The sequence below is a fragment of the Sceloporus occidentalis genome, unplaced genomic scaffold (genome assembly GCF_023333645.1).
Source record: "Sceloporus occidentalis isolate IW3139 unplaced genomic scaffold, rSceOcc1.0.p SCAF_9, whole genome shotgun sequence".
NCBI lineage: Eukaryota > Metazoa > Chordata > Lepidosauria > Squamata > Phrynosomatidae > Sceloporus > Sceloporus occidentalis.
Window position 1 is genome coordinate 1,161,448 of NW_028316989.1, and position 19,989 is coordinate 1,181,436.

Here is a 19,989-nt window from a genome sequence, read left to right on the forward strand (position 1 = left end):
AATTCAAATTATAAGGCAAGAGATTCCATCTAAACATTAGGAAGAGCTTCTGGACCCTAAGAGTTGTTCAACAATAGAATAGACTGCCTTGGAGGATGGTGGACTCTCCAGCTTTGGATAAGCAGATGTTAGATGGGTGTTTGTCAGAAAAGTTGTAGTTGTGCTTTGTTGTATGGTGCTTCTACCTCCTGGAAAACTCTCCTGGCCATCCTGTTTTAAAACATTGGCATCAGTTTCCATTGCTAAAAAGGCAAAACTCACTTCTAGAGCTCTGTTTCATTTTCTTTTTCCTCTAAGGGTGGAGAGGAGTGCAGGAAAGGGCAAGCAAAGAGAATTAGGGAACTGGAACCCACTTTGGAACATATGATGTTGAGGCTACCATCTAGAAGTGTGTTTCTGAGCAAATGATGCTTGTGGAGTGGATTTAGTTTGGGCCTCTTCCAAAAATATAAAATCAAATAAGCCACCCAGGATTGTTTGACTCTCAATCTATTGAAATAACTTTGGGGTTGGGAGCCCCGAGGGCTTTTAAAACCGTCCTTAAACCAGACAGGAAACTCTGTTGGTGGCCTTAATGCAGAATAAAGAATACCTTCTTTTCATAGTCAATGGTGGCCGTTTTTTAAAATTGCACTATTTTGTCCCCAGGGGGGGAAAATCCAATTTTAGCAATCATTGTTTCATAAGATTACTTATATAATGAATGAACATCAACAGAAGTCAAGTTGGGCAACTGGAATGGATAGAATCCCAGTCAAGTCTGACTAGTAATTAACTTTATTTTTCCAGGCGGCTATATTTGGGATCTTTGCCTTTATGGAAACCTCTCTTCAGATAGGCTAAGTTTAGCATTTTAACAATCTTCATAGTCTCCATTACTCTTTTAAAATAAATATACAGTATATATAATGCAAGGGAAGTAGAGGCGGTTGCCATGTTTACAAGTATTTCAGTAAAAATGATTCCCAAGCATGTTTTCATTGTGTTTTAATATAACATTCTGCAGTTTATGCCCCTTTCTCAGCCATAAATGTTACAGTCTCCTTCTTTCTGATCATAGGGCAAACTTCTCAGATATTTACAATATCTGTAAAGTCCAAAAACGTAGATAACTAAAGTTTAGGAATTGCTGTATTAAACAATTTTTTAAAAAGATAAGCTATTTTGTGCCAAATATGCTAAATGCCAGGCAAATATGCCAGACGTGTGAAGTGACCTCTCAGTGGATTTAGGGCAGTGGAAGAGTTTTCAATGCAAAAACATGTCAAGAAAGCCTCTTTTATGCTTCATACTTTGGATGGTGTGTTCTTAAAATGTGCTTTTTACATTCTCCCAGAGGTTTTAACATCTGGACCAGGGGGGGAATCATGCGCCTTTCACATACATTCCAACTTGAACTGTCGTCTCCATTTTTCAGCTGGTTTTCAAATGTCCTGGTTTCTCTCTTTCCCCCTTTTTGGCTTCATCTCATTTAACTTGCTGCAAACTCGAGTTCAAAGTGCAGAAGTAACTTGTGGTTCTTGCATGCCTTCAAGTCTGTTTCCGAATTACGGCGACTTATCACAGGGTTTTCCAGGCAATTTTCTTCGGAAGGTTTTTGCCATTGCTATCCTCTGAGGTTGAGAGAGTGTGACTTACCAAAGGTCACCCAGTGGGTTTCATGCAGGGTGACCAGGGGTCTTCCTTTTCCAGGACAGGTCCTACATTTCAACCTTCTATCCAGGAGGAATCCATTTTGAGCATTTACATTAATGCTAGTGTTTTCAGCTTTTATTTGGTAATGTTTCTTGAATGCCCTACATTTTGCAGTGCTCTGTCATCCTTTACGGTTATGGCATCTGGTCACACTGGTTTCATGGCCGAGCGGGAATTCGAACTCTGGTCTCCATAGTCATAGTCCAACACTCAAACCACTACACCATGCTGTCTCCCTAAATGTCCCAGCACATCCTCTAGAGTACATGGGAGCATTTTGCTATGCTCATTTTGGAGCAAACACAGTGGTCCCTTGGTATCCGCTGGATACACAAGTCCCTTTAAATGCAATGGTTTTATACATATAGATTTATTACAATCAACTGATCAAACATAATGCAGTGGATAGTCAAACAGTGTCCCTTATATGAAATGGCAAAATCAATGTTTCCTTTTTGGAATTTGGAATATTTCCAAACCCTGGATGATTGAACCTGTGGATAAAAAATCTGTGGATATGGAGGGCTGACTGTAAATAAATCTGAATTTTATTTTACTATTTGGTTGCTTTGGGTGGGGTGCGGTGTGGATTTCCCCGACATCCACTGCCACTCACCGCTGCCTAAGGGATCCACCCCAAGGGATCCTTTGGGGCTGCTTTTTTGGGGTCTGCTCTGTAATGGGAAGGAGAGAAGCCCTGTGCCATCGTGAGTCATGCTTCCTCTGTGGCTGGGATAGTGATTCAGCTGAGTTTGCATCTGGTTACGCCCAGCATATAGACGCGCCTTCTGGAATCAGTTAACCCAGGAGGATGTTTGCATAGCCAAAACACTGGAGAGATGTGTCCCTTTGTATGGCTTGCAGATTGCAGCCTGTGCGCACTGGTTTCTTATTTGGATCTGGGTCAGCCGTACTGCTGATACTGATCTTCCAAGTCCTAAACGGCTTAGAGCTGGGCTCCTCGGCAGAAACAACCACCGCTCTCTCCCTTCTGAACTGGCTGAAGCTTTAAGATCTACCTTGGAAGGCCGTCGCATGAGGACGCAGCCAACAACTTTTGGACCGTTTATAGACACGAAAGGGAATTCCTCCCATTAGCCAAACTCTGATCTGAGATTTCATTCTTCAAACAGAACAGGCCAGCTTTGAGAGCTGTTCTTGCACTAGGCAGAATAAATTATTATTATTATTATTATTATTATTATTATTATTATTATTGTGACAGTGTTGCATGGGATCTGGCGGCTGGGAAGGTTATTAGTGGCTCAGGGGCGGCCGTTTGCTAATATCTGAATTTCCTGCAGGCCTTAGGAGTTGTGTGGCCTCCTTCTGTTTACTCCTCCCTCCAGCCACAGCAGATGCACTTTTCAGATGAAAATGGCTCAGATCCACTCTGGCCTGAATTGCTGGAGCTGATGCCATTCCGTTGGATGCAACCTTGGCTCCTGCTTTTCCCGTGTTATTGGAAACTCTTCAGTTTATTCAATGAAGATGTGGGTAGGTCCCTTGGAGAGTTGAGAGCCACCACAAGTGTCTTAAACCCTTTCCCTTCCTAAGAGGCCAGAGGGGGACTCAATGCCTCCCTAAAGGAGCTGGTTGCGATGCCTTTGTTGGAAAAGCCATCCCTGAATCCCTCTGTAATGGACAGTTATCAGCCAGTGTCCATCATACCATTTTGGAGCAAGGTCCTGAGGTTTTTGGATGAACCAAATTATCCAGGTTTATTGCAAACCGATTTCGGCTATGGGACAGAGACAGTTTTGGTTGCCTTGGTGGATGACTTATGCTGTCAAGGAACTGGAAATTGATGGGGTTGCCATAAGTGATTTGAAGGTACATATGCATACACACTCATGGGTCATGACATCCCCAAAGTTTGATAGCATCAGCTGAATCATTTTGGCTTTTCTAGTTCAGCCTCCTTTTGCTCTCACATCCATTTGTTTTTCTTTCTGGCAGTCTGTAAAACTCCCATCCAGCACATTTCGGATGCGTTGCTTTCTCGTTTTAGCTATAGTTTTATCATAAGGTCGAAAGGTACAGGGTAGTAGAAATAGAGGAAGACTGCATGCTAGATGGATGGGCTCCATTAAGAAGGACGTGGTCATGAATTTACAAGACCTGAGCAGAATAGTGGAGGACAATGGGGTCTTGGAGATGTCTCATCCACAGGGTCACCATGAGTTGGGGACAACTTAGGACAGTCAACAACAACAACTAGACTGTTGTCTTGGCATCCATTCTATAGTGTACTGCATGCCTTCCTAGTCGTTCTGTGTACTTTTCTGCAGCTCCTCCTGTTTGGAGATCGTTGTTTTGTTTTGGTCCTTTGTTTCCCAACAAAGATAAGGGGCACAGCAGTTTCCCCTCTCTGTCATTGCCTTTATTTGAAGAGATTCCCTCCGATTGCTTTGCTCTGCTGCAAAGGGTAGGCTGCTCTGCGTTGGCTGCTGCAGTGCCTTCCTGGCCGGCTGTCCATGCCGAGTGCCACGCTGCAGCCTTGCTTATGCAACCTCCTTGCATGCTCCACCACAGGATGGTCTTCCGAGGTGCGGCCCTTGGGAATGGCAGCTGTCAAAGGGAAAGGAGGGATGCTGCAGCCAGTTAGCTGGCCATGGACTGGCCTTATGGTGTCATAGGCTATGTGTTAAACTGCAACCATATCTATCTTTTCTTGCACAAAGACTTCCAAGGGTTAGAGTTGTGCTGCTTTTCTCTTTTTTAAAAAAAGGAATTTAGCAGAGTACTTGAGGAAGAGGCAGCAGGAGAGAGCCATAAAACACTCCTTAAAAAAGAGGGAAGGAAGAGGGGGAAAAGTGGCAACACCTTCAGCTGGTGTTTATTTTTGCCTGAGCTTTTATGGATATTAACTTACTTTTTTCAGATGTAGTATGCTCCTGTGACATTTTCTGGTTGTCATTTCCAAGGGTAGACACATTAGCCATATTTCTCTCCCTTTAAACCTAAACTGGCCTGCCATAATTTGGACAGATTATAAGACAACATGGCTCATGGGAGAAGAAGATAACGTTTGATAAAATGGAAGGCAGAGGAAAAAGGGAAGGCGGCAGGACAGGTGGCTTAACTTCATCAAGGAAGCCACAGCCTTGAGTTTGCAAGAGTTTCTGGAAGCTACAAGTGTGTCTTCTTAGCTCTGTGCAATGTTTTTTCATATCTTTTTCCCTTTCAAGTAGTTTCAGTGGATTCCCCCACAAATGATTTGGCTCCAACTTTAAAATGAAGCGGTCTGGATTGACTTGTTTGAGCCCAAGAAGCCAGGCTGATGCTTGACAAAATATGCCCAGGAAGGACAGCATGGTAGAGTTGGAAAGGGGCCCCAAGAGCATCAAATACACACAAACCAGTGAAGCAATCCTCATCTTAAAGCATCCCCTTTGCTCATTGTTCTTGGTCCTTCAAGTCATTTCCTGCTTATGGCAGCCCTAAGGTGAATCAATCATATGCTTTTCTTGGCAAGGTTTTTTCCCAGAGGGTTTTTGGCTTTGCCTTCTGAGAGGGTGGCTTGCCCAAGGTCTCCCATTGGGCTCCCATAGCTGAGCCGAGATTCGAACCCTGGTTTCCGGAGTCCTTGTCCAACGTTATACTATATAGCAAGCAGCTATACTGTGCTGGCACATTGCTGGGGGGAATATCTAGCCAAAGCTCTGAAAGACAAGATTTAACTCTCTGGCGATGACGGAAAACACTTGGATTGTTGTTAATCTTTTAAAATATTCTCCTCTCCTCGCAAGTGGCGTTGTTTAGAGTAGATCCTTTGAAGGATTGGTCACTGATCTGTCATTGGGAGGAGAGCAGTGGAGAAATCCTCTTACAGACATGCAGATTCGAAATGCATCTCAAAAGCTTTGCTTCCCAGCTGAACAGAGCTTCCTGAAATGCTTATTTGGGATTGTTGGGGGGGGGGCATTTTTTTGGTCAAAAGCTGTGTGCTAGGATTGTGTCTGTGGAGTATCGAAACGGTCAAAATTTGGGAAGGAGGTTTGCTGTATCTTGGGTTGAGGTCCAGACTGTCAGAAAGGCTATGGTCCAAAACACACTGCAGAAACAATCCAGTTTAAGACCACTTTAACTGCCCTGGCTCAATGTTAGGGAATCCTGGGAACTGTAGTTTTGTGAGACATTTAGCCTTCTCTGCAAGAGAGCTCTTTAAGAGTGCCACAATAAACTACAGTTCCCAGGATTCCCTAGCACTCAGTCAATGCAGGTACAGTACAGTGGTCTCAAACTGGGTTATTTCTGTAGTGTGTTTTGACCTATGTCACTGTTTGAGATGAGCCTGCCTTGCAATAGGGACCCAGCCACCTTAATCCAGCCTTGGCGACATATTTGTTATTGGGCGCCTTCAAGTTGTTTTCGATTTATGGTGAACCTGTCATGGAGTTTTCTTGGCAATGGATTTGCTGTGGCTTTCCCCTGAGGATGAGGAAAACGTTGCCCCATGGGTTTCATGGCTGAGCAAGGAATTGAACCTGGTTTCCAGAGTCATAGTGCAACGCTCAAACCACTTTGCCATGCTGGCTCTCATATAACCGGCTCTGTGGTTTCCCTTTAAGGTGGGCCAAGACTTTTCCTGTCCTTTTGCAGCTGGTTTTTCTGTCTGCAATGCTGAAAAAGGGCAAAGCAGCTGAGCTCTTGGGGTGATCCGAGCTTGGCTTGCAGGACTCCTCTCATTCTGACGGAAGCGTGTTATCTTGGCTCTCCTTTTCCCCAGCTGAGGTAGGTCATGACAGTAGCCATTTCTCTGCAGCTCCTGGAGGTCTGTCTTTCTCCTGTGGAATCTGACATCTGATCCCAGAGATCCAGCGCACACATACAATCTAGTCAAGAGGCAGGATTAAGATGGTTAGGGACAGAACTTGGTCTGGTCCAACTTCTTTGGCTCCTGGCCCTGTAGCATCTGGCTCAGGTTTTGCAGCAAGGCCTTCCTGTTGCTGAACCGTTCTCTAAGAAAGCCCTTTCTGTGCTCTCAGGTAGGCTGAGGAACTACGTGGTTTAGCAGACAAAGAACAGGCTGTGCTTATTGATTTTGTTTTGTTGTTCAATTGGTTTTTCGTGGTATTGTTAACCTCCCCGGGTGCTAATTTAGAAAGCTGGGGTGAAATGTAATAAAATAAGAGACAGATGGACAAATACCAAATGCCATTTAATTCACACTGCTTATTTAGATGTATGCAGCTTGTTTTGCTGTGTCCAGTTCCAGGGTCCAACCTGGAAATGGATGCTAAAGAGTTTTGTTTTGGCACGAGGAGCCTTGGTCCTGTTCTCCCTTCATGGCTACAGCTGGTGCTTACAGAAGACACTGATGAAATTATGTGGATCTAAGGAAAGGAAGTTACATTTAATTCAGCGTATCATTAACACATGGCCTTGGCTTCTGTGAGTGACAATGCCTTGTTTAAATGGTTCTGCAAATGGATATGTCTTAGATCTCGGAGCGTGCTTGTAAATACAAGATGCTGAGACCAGGAAGGCAGTGCTGCTTGCATGGCTTTCTCAGAAGAATCTGGAAGCAACTGGGACTAGGATCTAGTTACTAGAGCAAACTTTCGTTGATTGAATCCAACAGGCCAGTTCTTACACTTGCGTCTTGCAGCCGGTTGCAAATTCTGATTAGATTTCCATTTTGGCAATGCAGGTTTGGCTCCAAAGACTGGCTGAATTCAAGGGCTTCCCTTCCCAATAGCGTTCTCATTTTGTCTCTTCCAAACCTGTCATCTTCCCCAGAATCCTCCATACTTGCCCCAGGTCTCTGTTGGTGCAGCCTTAACTCCTATTTCCTAAAATTGCAGATGGAGTGGATGTACAATGAAGGTGGAGAGTCTGTGGTCCATGAGCAATATGCAGCCCCTTGCTGGGGTTTTTTGTAGGGACCCCCAGAGGACCAAAATCTTATTGAAAGAAAAGCCCTTCTCAAAATGGCAGCTGCAAATGACATGCCACTCCTTATCACAGTGGTTCTCAACCTGTGGGTTGCAACCCCTTTCAAAGGGGTCACCTTAAGACCATCCGAAAACACATATCTCTGATGGTCTTAGGAACCGAGACACTGCTAAAGGGCGAGGGCTGGGGAGCATTGGGGGGGCTGTGCCATGGGACTTAAAGGAATGCCAATGTGGGGCCCAGGGACCACAACCAATGCCCAGGTTGCCCTTTTCCTGTCCTGTGCTGTCCAGTAAAACCACCTTAGCTGTTGCTGGCTCCACCGTTCAGCTTGGAAGAGGTTAATACTAGTAAGCTGGCTAAGGATGAATGCGCAGATGCTGACTCAGATCAGCCGGGTTCAGAAGAGTCGCTGGCAGAATGGCCGCCAGACTTGATGCAGCGGTCCTGGAATGGATTTAGCCTGCGTTGTTACCAGTAACTTTAAATATTTATTGCCTTTGCATCCTGCTCTTCACATGAGGCTTCCAGTCCCTTCAACCTTGAGTCAGCTCTCCCAATCAATATGGCACAAGATGGGCTGGTAGTGGCATAAAAGGCAAAGTAAATCTGAATTTGTTAGGAGTCAAAGAGCCAGGTTCTTTGTACTCATGCATTAATAGTGGCATTCAGCTAGGGATAGACTCCAAAAAGAGAGGAGCTGCAAATTGATATCACTTCACTATCTTTCCTCTTGGTGCAACAGTTGAAATCATGCAACCCTCCAGTCATCTTGGACTGCAACCCCCAGCATCCCCAACCTGCATGAGAAAGTTGCAGTCTAAAAACCATTGGAGAGCTCTATGGTTCTCATAAAGACCCAGCGTGGTTTAGCGGTTCAAGTGTTGGACTAGGATGATGGGAGACTGGGGTTTGAATCTCCCATTTGGCCATGTCAACTCAGTGGGCAAGTCACACTCTCTCAGCCTCGGAGGAAGGCAAAGGCAAACTGTACAGAGCAAATTCTGAACAAACTGTCCTGAACATATTTAGGGTTGCAGTAAGCCAGAAATGCTTCTCGAAGCTGCGTCCGCGCGTCACGTTCTGTTAATAGTAGTTTTCACAAAGAATCTGCCGCAGCGGTGAATCAGGGCACTTTTTCAGTCTGTTAAAAGGTGGTTTTTTTTAAGATGAACTTTACCATCTCATACATTTTTAAACCATTTTAAGGAGATTTTTTAACTTAAGCAGCCGTGGTGCTTTTCACAGCAGCAAGGCGCAGTAAGCGTAATCACCCATGTTTTCCTTGCAAGTGAAGAGTAGATTCCATTTAGAAGCAACCATGGATTTTTTTGTTATGAGCAGCCGCTGCGGTTTCTGTCTGCTTCCATAGTTTTTCTCAAGATAAAAGGGGAAAAGAAGTCTAAAGGGGCAAATTTCCAACCAGAACAAAGTCAAGAACATATTGACAGTAACTGGCAATTATGCAAGCTCATTTCTGTGCCACGTGGTGTTTGCCTGCTCTCTGAATTTGCATTATGGAGTCATAGCTTGGATTTAAAGAAAAGAAAGAACACAAATAATAATCATAATAATTAAGAAGACAATGCTTTCCACTTAGGTGGTGTCTTGCTTTTTTGTTGCATTTGCACATTTCTTCCATCCTGCCCTTTCCATGAGGGTCAAAGCACCATCTTCCACCAACGGAGGATCATTTGTCCAACAAGATAGCAACTTGGGTTGGGCCAGGGATTCATGACTGCTCCTGACCAAGGCCTCCTTCTTCAGCTTCCTTCTAGATAATTCAATTCCAGAAAAAACAAAAGACTCCCCGGAGTATTTTAGAAGACAAAGCAAGAACATACAGACGTGCCGGGGTTTGTTCTTGCACAGCGTAAGCCCCATCCCTTTGCCAGATGGTATTGCTTTAGAAGGAAACACAAGTACAAGTATAGAACACTGGTTAATGTCACTCCGCAAACCACAGCCTTTGCAATAAAACCACAATCAATGTTTCCACAATGCACCACACTCACAAAATCTTGCTGGATGTGTCAGAGGGGCCACCTTTGAACAAGCGCTAGGACCTCAGCACTTGCACCACTACTCTGTGTCCTAATACCTGGAGAACCAGAAAACAAGCTCGCTCCACCCTCCATTTGGCATCCCTTCAAATACTTAAACATGGCTGTCATGTCACTTTGTAGCCTTCTCTTTCCCAGGCGAAATGTTTCTTCGTGCCATACAAAAAGACACATAATACAGCCTGTAACGTGCAAAATAACCTGTGACTGGCATCCTGTTCGTTTGCACAAGGATATGTTTCCTAAGCTGTTCCCCATAGAGTTGTATGGTTTCCAGACCCTTCACCATTTTGGTCGCCTTCCTCTGGACCTGCTCCAGCTTCTCAACATCCCTCTTGTGCCCAGAACTGGACACAGGATTATTCCAGGTGAAGTCTGACCAAAGCAGACCAGAGTGGCACTATTATTTCCCATAGTCAGCTGCCAGTGGCGGATGTGGAGTTGTGCACTGATTCAGTACAACTGGTTGGACTTTGTTGAGCACTAAAGGATGGATAGTAGTCTGGCAGGTTAGGCAAGTGTGGAGGTTGTCTCTGGAAAAATACAGCATCTGTGGAAAACCCTTCCACGAATCCATCCTCCTCACTGAACACATGATAGATCACCTTCTTCCAGAAGTGTTTGTGTACCATAAAGAGGAGGTATTCTCTTCTTAGTATGTGTGTATGTGTTTGTATGTGTATATGTACCTTCAAGTCGACATGAATTTCACTGGGTTTGCTTAGGTGAGGGATATTCACATCCTCTTAAGGCCCATTCGGTTGCAATGTGAAACAGGCTCTTTCCTCTTCTGGCACCTGTTCCATTGGATGATTGCTCCCAGTTTTGGGTTGTTTTCTGTTGTGCTTTAAACACTTATCTGTGGACCATAACATTTTCCTGATTTTGTTGTTGATAATATTGTCATGTTGGACCTGAAAAAAGTTGCAATAATGATGAGCTCCTTAATGGAGTCATACTATTAAAAAGTGCAATACAAAAATGCAGTATAGAAATGTACTTGGTATTGCTATTGGTATAATACGATATTGCCTTGTGTAACTTCAGATGGCTAAGTTGTTGCGTATCCTCTATCTGCAGGCGGTTTTGCGATTGTGTTCTTGGTGAGGACCAGCAACGGAGTGAAATGTGCCCTCAAACGAATGTATGTCAACAACGAACATGATCTACAAGTCTGTAAACGAGAGATTCAGATTATGGTAAGCCAATGCAAGTACACAAGATCCAGAGGTTCTTGCCAATTGTATGGAGAAGATATCGGTCGAATGCTTTGATCTACCCATTCCACAGATTTTGGAGGGCGACGTTTTAAGTCATGGAAGCAAAAGTTGCTTCTTTTAAATATCATTTAACTCTGGATGCAGATAGTGAATTTAGATTCAAAGGTAATTCGAGAAACATGGAACTCCATGAGATCAAGCTTGATGAAGAGATGAGTCAAATTTGGACTCGGAACACTTTATTATTTATTTATTTATTTGTATCCCACTTTTTCCAATAACTGGGACTCAAAGCAACTTACAATATTAAGAAAAACAGTACAATTAAAAACATGCAAAAGTGATACACTAAAATAGATATTAAATTATTACAGTATTAAAGCAGAATTGTTTTGATATGGTATGGGGAAGTGGGGGAGAAAAATGGAGAGAGAAGAACAATCAATTGTTTTTATATAAGGCATGCATATGGATATTGATTCTTTTTCTCTTTGGTTGTGGCTTGCACTGAACTTTGCTTTTGCCCTTTGCAGCGGGATCTTGTGGGACACAAGAACATCGTTGGGTACATCGACTCCAGTATAAACTCTGTGAGCAGCGGAGATGTGTGGGAAGTCTTGATCCTCATGGATTTCTGCCGAGGTGGGTGAAACTTTTGTGTAGCCATATTTTTTGTGGTGTGTCATTTATGGCGATCCTAAGGCAACCTTGTAATGAAGTTTTCTTGGCAAGTTTCCTCAGAGGGGTTTGCTATTGCCATCCTCTGAGGCTGAGAGAGTGTGAGTTGCCCAAGTGCACACAGTGGGTTTCCATGGCCAAGCAGGATTTGAACCCTGGTCTCCAGAGTCATACTCCAATGCTCATCTCTGTAAATTATGGACTTCAGGGTTGAAGTGGAAGGGCCAGGGGAAAGAAATACACAATCTCTCTTTGACTTCCAGGGGGGCAAGTAGTAAACCTGATGAACCAGCGGTTGCAGACGGGGTTCACGGAGAACGAAGTCCTGCAGATCTTCTGCGACACCTGCGAAGCCGTGGCGAGGCTGCACCAGTGCAAATCGCCGATAGTCCACAGGGATTTGAAGGTAAGTCATGATGATGGTCCCTTAGAGAGACGTCCCGGGTAGTGGAAGTATGTTGTATTGACAGGGAGAAGGACCTCTCCACATCTTTAATAGCAGCCATAGAGCCATTGCCTTGCTGGAGGGTTCCCATAGCAGGGCTTTCTCTGTGGCAGCACCTCATCTGTGGAACTCTCTGCCTAAGGAAGTTAGGCTGACACCATCTCTTTTCACATGGGACATGATATCTGAATTTTCTGTTTTAACTGTTTTAAAATTGGATCTTATGATGATTTGGGGAGTTTTTAAATAGTATAGTGGGACCTCGTTATCCACAAGCTTGCCATCTGCAGATTTGCGCATCCACAGATGACAAGCCTCATTAAAGTGGTGTCAAACCGGATCATTTCTGCAGTGCGCATGCAACCCAAGAAGGTATATCTGTAGTTTTTTTGTGGGCTTTTTTTTTCAGACTATGAGGCCATGTTCTAGAAGAGAATATTCCAGGAATAAACTCTTCAAGAACACAGCCTCATAGCCTGAAAAGCCAACAAAAAGCTATGGATGTCAGCCATGAAAGCCTTCTACTTCACAACATATGTCCATCTTTGGGAGAAACCATATTTGCTTTCTGCCAAAAGAATAAATAACCTTAAGTGGTGAAGCCACATTCCTGGAGCCTTATGGGAGTTGTTTTGGTGAAAGGTGTGTGCCGCCTTTCAAAAAACGCTCTCTTGGTTCCATGTATGATGCATTCTCTGAGCTATGCATTATGCATGGGGATTTTCTTTTGCTTGTCAGGCATTTAACACACACACACTGATCTGCTTTCTGTTTTTCTAGGTGGAGAATATCCTCTTGCACGACCGCGGCCATTATGTCCTGTGTGACTTTGGAAGTGCCACCAACAAGTTCCAAAACCCTCAGCTGGAAGGAGTAAATGCAGTGGAAGAAGAGATCAAAAAGTAAGTACAAGGATAGGAATCCACATAACAAGAACCTTTTTTAAAATTAAATTAAAACAACAAGAACAAATAGTTCATTAATGTCCTGATACAGAGATTCTATGTGCTTATGTATCACGGGAGAGGATATTTCTTGGGTCTGTTGCTGCTACATGTTTGACTGTTTTATGATGCTTTTTGCAGACACTCTCAACATTTCATACTATGTATAAGCAGCACCATTATCACAACATCCCTTAAGGTGAATAATCCCACCATCATTGTGCATAAGGGCTTGAGTAGCAAAGTGATGCTGCTTTGCCCAAGGGTCTCTCGCCAATCCAGGGTTGGGTTGACTGTGACAAGTATGTTTCTGAGCTCTGTAGAGTTACTTTTGACATGCACATGGCTACTCCAATGTATGCGCTAGAGCCACATATCCTTGCTGGCTGCCATCCTAGGGCATAGAGTCTATACCTGGATCACTAGAGATCTGCAAGAAGATACCAGGGGCTCCACAAAAGATTGGGATTGTGGGGGGAAATGTGAAGGCAGTTAATGACAGCATAACAAATGAGGGTTTGTAAGTGGTTTGTGGATCCTGGTTTCTTAGAGAAACAGCATGCCAGGGGCTGGGCTTAGACAGACAGAAGGGAAAGTGCTTCCAGCATGAGAAGCTGAGCCACTGCTGATGCTTAGAGGAGCCAAATGGGAAAGGACAGGGCAGTGTGTCCTGGCTAGTGTTGCCAGGTTTTCAAAATAGCCATAACAGGCCATTGAGATTCATGGCATGCAGGACTGACTATCAGGTGGTAGCTATTAACATGTTTGTGTTCTGCCTAAACGCCAAATAAAAACACTGACTTCAGTTCGCCCAGTCATGCGTTCTCTGCAAAATTAACCTATTGTCCGCATTCATAAATGACGCGAGGCAAACTTTTAAGCCTTTCTGAAGGGCCCCACGCTCCAAAATGTAGGATTTGGTGGCATCTTGTTCTGTCTGTATAAAAGGAAAAGCTTTCCAACCTCAAATAAGGGGCATTCCCCATAGAATCCTAGAGTTGGAATAGACCCCTAGGGCCATCCAATCCAACCCCATTCTGCCATGCAGGAATACAGAATTGGAGCACTCCTGAGAGATGGCAATTGAGCCTCTGTTTAAAAACCTCCAAAGAAGGAGATTCCACTACACTCCGAGGTTGTGTCCATACTCCATGTTCAAACAGCTCTTATGGTCAGGAGGTTCTTCCTGATGTTGAAGTGGAATCCCTTTTCCTGTAGTTTGCATCCATTGCTCTATTGTGTCTTGTTCTCTGGAGCCACAGAAAATGGCCCTTGTGGTCTCTTCCAGCTCTATGATTCTATGATTCTAAGCATCCCTTCCAATATTTACACACGGCTATCATATCACCTCTTAACCTTCTCTTCCCCAGGCTAAACATACACAACACCCTAAGCACCCAACATTGTCTTTACAATGGCTGCTTTACCTCCAGATGATTGACTGTGTTTTGGTTTTTGCTGCAGGTACACCACGCTATCGTACAGAGCGCCCGAGATGGTCAACCTCTATAGTGGGAAACTCATCACCACGAAAGCAGATATCTGGGTAGGTAGCACCTTCCCTGCCATTGCTTCTCCAGCTGCAGCCTGCAGTTCCTGGGCTAGAAACGGAGCCGGTAACTCTCTCTCAGTCCATTTCTCAGCCTTCTCTGGTGGTTCTCAGTCTGACATCCTCTAAATAAGTGTCTCCCTTTGAAGCATCTTAAGCTTTCCTGGGGCTACATTTACTGTTATGGGGAAGATGCTTTTACAAGGTGGATTGCATTGTGTATAGACTTAGTGATATTTGAAGGGGTGGGGATGCCATATCTCTTCCGTATCCCATGAAGTACTGACCAGTGGGTGCAAAATCCATAAAATCATAGAATTGGAAGGGGTCACAATGGCCAGTTAATCCAACCTGCTACCATTGAGGAATATGCAACTAAATACTCATCCAGCCTCTCTCTAAAGACCTCCATAGAAAAAGAATCCACAAAAACAGGGCTGGAAGGGGTCACAAAGGGCATCTATTTCAACCCATCCTATATAGGGATATGCAACTAAAGCACCAGATAGATGCTCATCCAACCTCTGTTTAAAGACTTCCAAAGATGGAGAGTCCATCATCCTTCAAGGCAGTATATTCCACTGTCAAACAGCTCTTACTGTCAAGAAGCTCTTCCCAGTGTTTATGCAGCATCTTCTTTCTTGCAGTTAGAATAAGTTTGTTCTTGTTCTGGTCTCTGGAGTTGGATGAAACGTAGCGCTCTCTTTCCCTTTAACTCAAAATAAGCCCTACTCATCTCAGGACCGCCAGCATCCCATTTGATGGCCAGGGTGTATATTTAGCAATATAATGAGGCATATTTACCAGGATGTTTTATTAATGTGTTTTATAGATATGTTTGTCTTTAATATTTTATAAGTACTAAATTTACATTGTAATGAGCCTTTTGTTCTTGCGGGTGGAGGCTTTCTTTTTAATCTTTATGTACCGTAACCTGTCCAGAGCCCTTGTCAATAGTGCAGAATGCATAAATCCAAGTGAGTAGTTGAAGATTATTCGGACTGGTTTTGAGAAGCCTTTCAGAGGAATGGTTGATCTCATGATCTTTCCTGCCAATTTGCTGCAAGGCAGAATCTTATCTATTACCAAATCTGAGATGTTTATCCATCCCTGAAAAGGAGAAAGGAAGGAATGAACTGGGCCTATGTGCAAAGATTTATAAAGTGATTAGATCTAAGGATTTCAAAGCCATGCACAACAGTCCTTAAACATGCAATGTGCACATAATTGAAACACACTATTTATATTGTCTATGAAAGAGACAGGAGGTTGGGCTGCACAAGAAAGACTTGCAAAAACTAGTAATTTTTTCAACATGCATCTAAAAATAGAAATTGTTGGAGGTTGTTTAATAGCAGAGGAAAGTGTCTTCCTCATAGTGGGTGCCAGAACACCAAAATCCTTGCTCTGAGCCTTAATGGAGAGGACCTTAAAATGCCTGACGCCATCAGGACAGATCTCTCCAGCTCTCTTCAGGGACTAAATTGTATTCACTTTAATTAGAAGGTCCAGGGGGTCAGACCAGATGCAGCATTCTTATTTTAGCCTCTGAAATACAGCACGATCACCTGTTTTTCCTGGTTCAATGGATGGGGTAGATTTTACAGTATCTTGTAGCCAAGGTTTCTAGCCTGTTTCTCAGACCTTGTTCCCTTGCTTAAAAACACGCTTGTCTGACTGTGCTACATTCTTTGCAAAAGCACACATATCTTTCCGCCCTCCATGTTAACCTAACATTATTGTTATCATGCTGCATTTCTGCGGTTCTAAATTCTGCATTCGATCCACTTTTATTTAAATAAGTGTTATTTTATTTATCCTTGCTAGTGTCTTTTTAAATGTGGTGCTCCAGTTCTGTGGAAACCAAGGTCCACCAAAAATGCCAATAAATGAGTCTAAGTACAAATCAAGCTTGAACTTTGCCTAGAATTCAAAATGACTCCACTGAGTTTGTTGTAGTTTGGGCACATCATAAGATGGCATGGCTCCTTAGAAAAAGTAATAATATGTGATTTAAGTAAGGTCACCTGGTGGGTTTCCATGGCTGAGCAAGGATTTGAACCCAGGTCTCCAGAGTCAGTAGTCCAATGCTCAGACGAATACACCACGCTGGCTCTCCACTTAGTTTTCTCTTCGTGAAGCAGACAGATGCATGGTAGTGCAGGCATTTCTCAAGGGGAAATCTTCATGTGCGTATATGAGAGAGATGGATATATTTGACCTTCAGTTGCAACACCTGAGTTGCACATTGCATTAGGTGTGCCTCAGAGGGAAGGGAACTATGGCAATCCAAGCATTGTTTAGTGAGAATTGGGAGCCTGGTAATGATGAGAATCAGGGCAGAGCCAGAGGGTGATCTCTTCTGGAGAAAGAGACAGATAAATCCATCTGAACTGTTTCATATCTTTAGAATTTCAATGAGCAACACTCTTAGTTTAGCAGAGGCAAACATCTGGAAAAATTGCTAGTAGAACCAGTAATTTTAAGTCCTTGATCAATCAAGGGCTGTCAGGAAATTGCTGGCTCTACTAGCAATTGTTTCAGATGTTTGCAAGCAAGTTCTTGCCAGCATAGCATAGTGGTTTAAGCATTGGGTTAAGGCTTTGGAGACCAGGGTTCAAATACCTGCTCAGCCATGGAAACCCACTGGGTGCCCTTGGGCGAACCACACTCTCTCAGCCTCAGAGGGAGGGAGCAGTCTCTGAGCAAACCATGCCAAGGAAACCCTGTGATAGGCTTACCTGAGTATTGTCATAAGTTGGAAATGACTTGAAGGGAAACAACAACTTACTGATCTGACCTCTGATACCAGCAAGGCAGCTCGGTTTCCTGTTGTAAGTTGTTTGTTACCTAGCGCCAGAGCCATATATCACAATAGGGAGACAGCAAGGATCTGCACGTAAGGTATACTCATAGATGGCTCATTTCCTTCCAGGCCATGGGCTGTTTGCTGTACAAACTCTGTTATTTCACTTTGCCCTTTGGGGAGAGCCAGGTGGCCATTTGCGACGGAAACTTCACCATTCCTGACAACTCGCGTTACTCCCACGACATGCACTGCCTCATACGTGAGTATCTCCTTCGCAGCCTTGTTTTTGGCTCTGGGCTTCAGAGCCAAGACTGTGTATTTGGGAATGAGTCCCAAAGGCAGGGTGTCTCTTCCTGTCACCATTTTGAGAGGGATCGCACAGAGAAATGGAAGTATTCAGGGACAGCAGTTGAGAATGCAGAGGTGAGAGGTATTCTTTGCATGTTTCTGCTCATTTTGGGACCTTGCCGTCTAGTATGGGGGCCAAAATTGCCAGAAAAATCACTTTAAACAAAAAGAGGTTTGGGGACTTTGCAAGATGGGGGTCTCCATGAGCCACACTTTGCCCACCTTTGAGGAAAAAGGAAGTTCTTACAGTGATCTCCCTTTAAATCCATGCTAACAGTTTGTCCTCAACAAAAGTAAAAACAGAGCCAGGTTGGTTATGAATAAATCCATGACTACAATGAGCATACTATGAAGCATTAAATGCATTTCTTTTGGCTGGAGCATCGCTGCTGAATTCATCTTGGCATTTCATCTGCCAACCTTCATCTCAAGAAATGGCAGCTCCCGCTATCCTTTTAAAATAACATACCTAGCGTTCCTCTCCTTAAATGGGACTATCCTAAATGGGAATAGTCTGTTGGGAAGATCTCCAGCAGCTCGAAAAGCGAGGGTCATTTATTATTTATTCAGTAAATACATTATTTATTTCCCAGCCCTTCAGTTGGGGCAGTTAACTGTGTGAAAAGCTGAAACAACCCTAGAAGCAAGCATGACCGAAAAAACAACCGCGTATTAAAAATGCAGAGCAGGGTGGCTGCAATAAGGCCAACTGAAGTTTCAGCAGGGCTTTTTAAAAAAGTCTTTAGAGAGCAGTTAAAGTCATTGTTTCCATATACTTTTGATGACAGTACTTTTAGGCAGGGTTTCTGGGTCAGGACTATCCCCAGCCCTAAGATTTCAGAGCAAGAGCAAGTGCTGAAGGACCCACAGTGGTGGATTGGGCATGATAGGGACCTTGCTAACATTTCAAAGTGTCAAAGCCTAACCAGTATCCTCTTCCTTTAGGGTATATGCTGGAACCAGACCCTGACAAGAGGCCTGAGATTTACCAGGTTTCCCATTTTGCATTCAAGCTATTGAAGAGGGAATGTCCGGTCCAAAACGTACAGGTGAGTCACCGCTGGTCCTTCCTGGCTAAAAGGGGCAGAGGATTATAACATGGAAGTTCTGTTCTCCTCTTCATCCAGAACTTGGAATAAATTTACAAAAAAGTGTAAAAATAGCACAAAAGGTAGATGAAAAGTGTCCCATGGGAGGCACTGATCCTGGTTCCTTTTGGGCACCATATGAAACCATAGTTGTTTGTTAAAGCCTTTGGCCCTCATTGATTTATCTCCAAATGCTAAAGCACATGGTTTCCAAACTATTTCAATATTTTTAAGTGTTTTAACTTGTTAATCAAGTTTGATATGTTTTAGTCTATTTAAATTATTTAAACATAAAATTATGTCTTCCTGCACGGCAGAAGGAGGTTGGACTGGGTGGTCCTTGTCGTCTCTTCCATGACACTATGAAATGGTTTTAAGTGGTTAGCATTGATTTTATCTGTGTGCCACCCTGAAATCTTTTGACGTCGGGCGTGATAGAAATGCAATAGTATATAAATATATTTTTAAAAAATAAAAACTTGTGTGGTAAGAAAAGCCAGGCCAATTTAATTTACTGTGTATGATTTTTTCTGTACTGCTCAAAAAGGCATCTGTTGAACTGAATTGGTTTGCCTACATTAACATTTGGGACGTATGCCACAAAACTGAAGATTGTTTTGGGGAGTATTTTTTCAAGTTTTTACAGAAGGCATTATTTAGTTTCTGTGCTAATCTTGGAGACCTTTTAAAATTTTGACTCTGGGTGGAGGTGGGTTGCAATGAAAGCAATGGTCCCACGCTGCGTCCTTTCTTGCATCCAAAGCTGTTCAAAGTGACACTTGGTTTGCATCAGACTGAGGTGAAGATACTTGGATAGCCATTGCTTTCCTTAGCTTTTGATGGCCCTCCTGTAGCTTTCTCTTGTGTTGGTGTGTTCACGTGTGTGTGTGTGTGTGTGTGTGTGTGTGTGTGTGTGTGTGTATATTTAACAAGTGCAGGGTTTTTCATTTGCAGAATTCTCCGATCCCTGCCAAACTCCCAGAGCCAGTGAAAGCTAGTGAAGCTGCTGCTAAGAAGAGCCAGCCAAAAGCCAGGTAAGGACATCTGTCTGTCTTAATGCACAGCAGCAAGTGCTTGAGAAATGGTAGTTGTATCAAAAGAGTTCAAATTCTGGAGAGTTAGTGTTAGCTGGTGCTGCAAGAGTGGAGCTTTGCTGTCATTGTTGTGTGCCTTCAAGTTGTTTCTGACTTACAGTGACCCTGAGCCAAACCTATCATGGGGTTTTCTTGGCAATGTTTGTTCAGAGCTA

At 43.6% G+C, this 19,989-nt stretch overlaps 1 protein-coding gene across 6 annotated transcripts in view; it reads left to right on the forward strand.

Moving 5' to 3' along the window:
- Window positions 1–19,989, forward strand: part of LOC149306667 (AP2-associated protein kinase 1-like) — a 68,714-nt gene that overhangs the window by 15,053 nt on the left and 33,672 nt on the right. For all 6 annotated transcript variants that reach the window (XM_089538603.1, XM_089538607.1, XM_089538602.1 and 3 more), the window contains exons 3-10: window positions 10,740–10,858; window positions 11,413–11,521; window positions 11,821–11,963; window positions 12,783–12,904; window positions 14,411–14,492; window positions 17,431–17,563; window positions 18,598–18,701; window positions 19,695–19,774. In XM_089538603.1, the coding sequence (XP_089394729.1) occupies window positions 10,740–10,858; window positions 11,413–11,521; window positions 11,821–11,963; window positions 12,783–12,904; window positions 14,411–14,492; window positions 17,431–17,563; window positions 18,598–18,701; window positions 19,695–19,774 (892 nt within the window). The remainder of the gene's footprint in view (window positions 1–10,739; window positions 10,859–11,412; window positions 11,522–11,820; window positions 11,964–12,782; window positions 12,905–14,410; window positions 14,493–17,430; window positions 17,564–18,597; window positions 18,702–19,694; window positions 19,775–19,989) is intronic.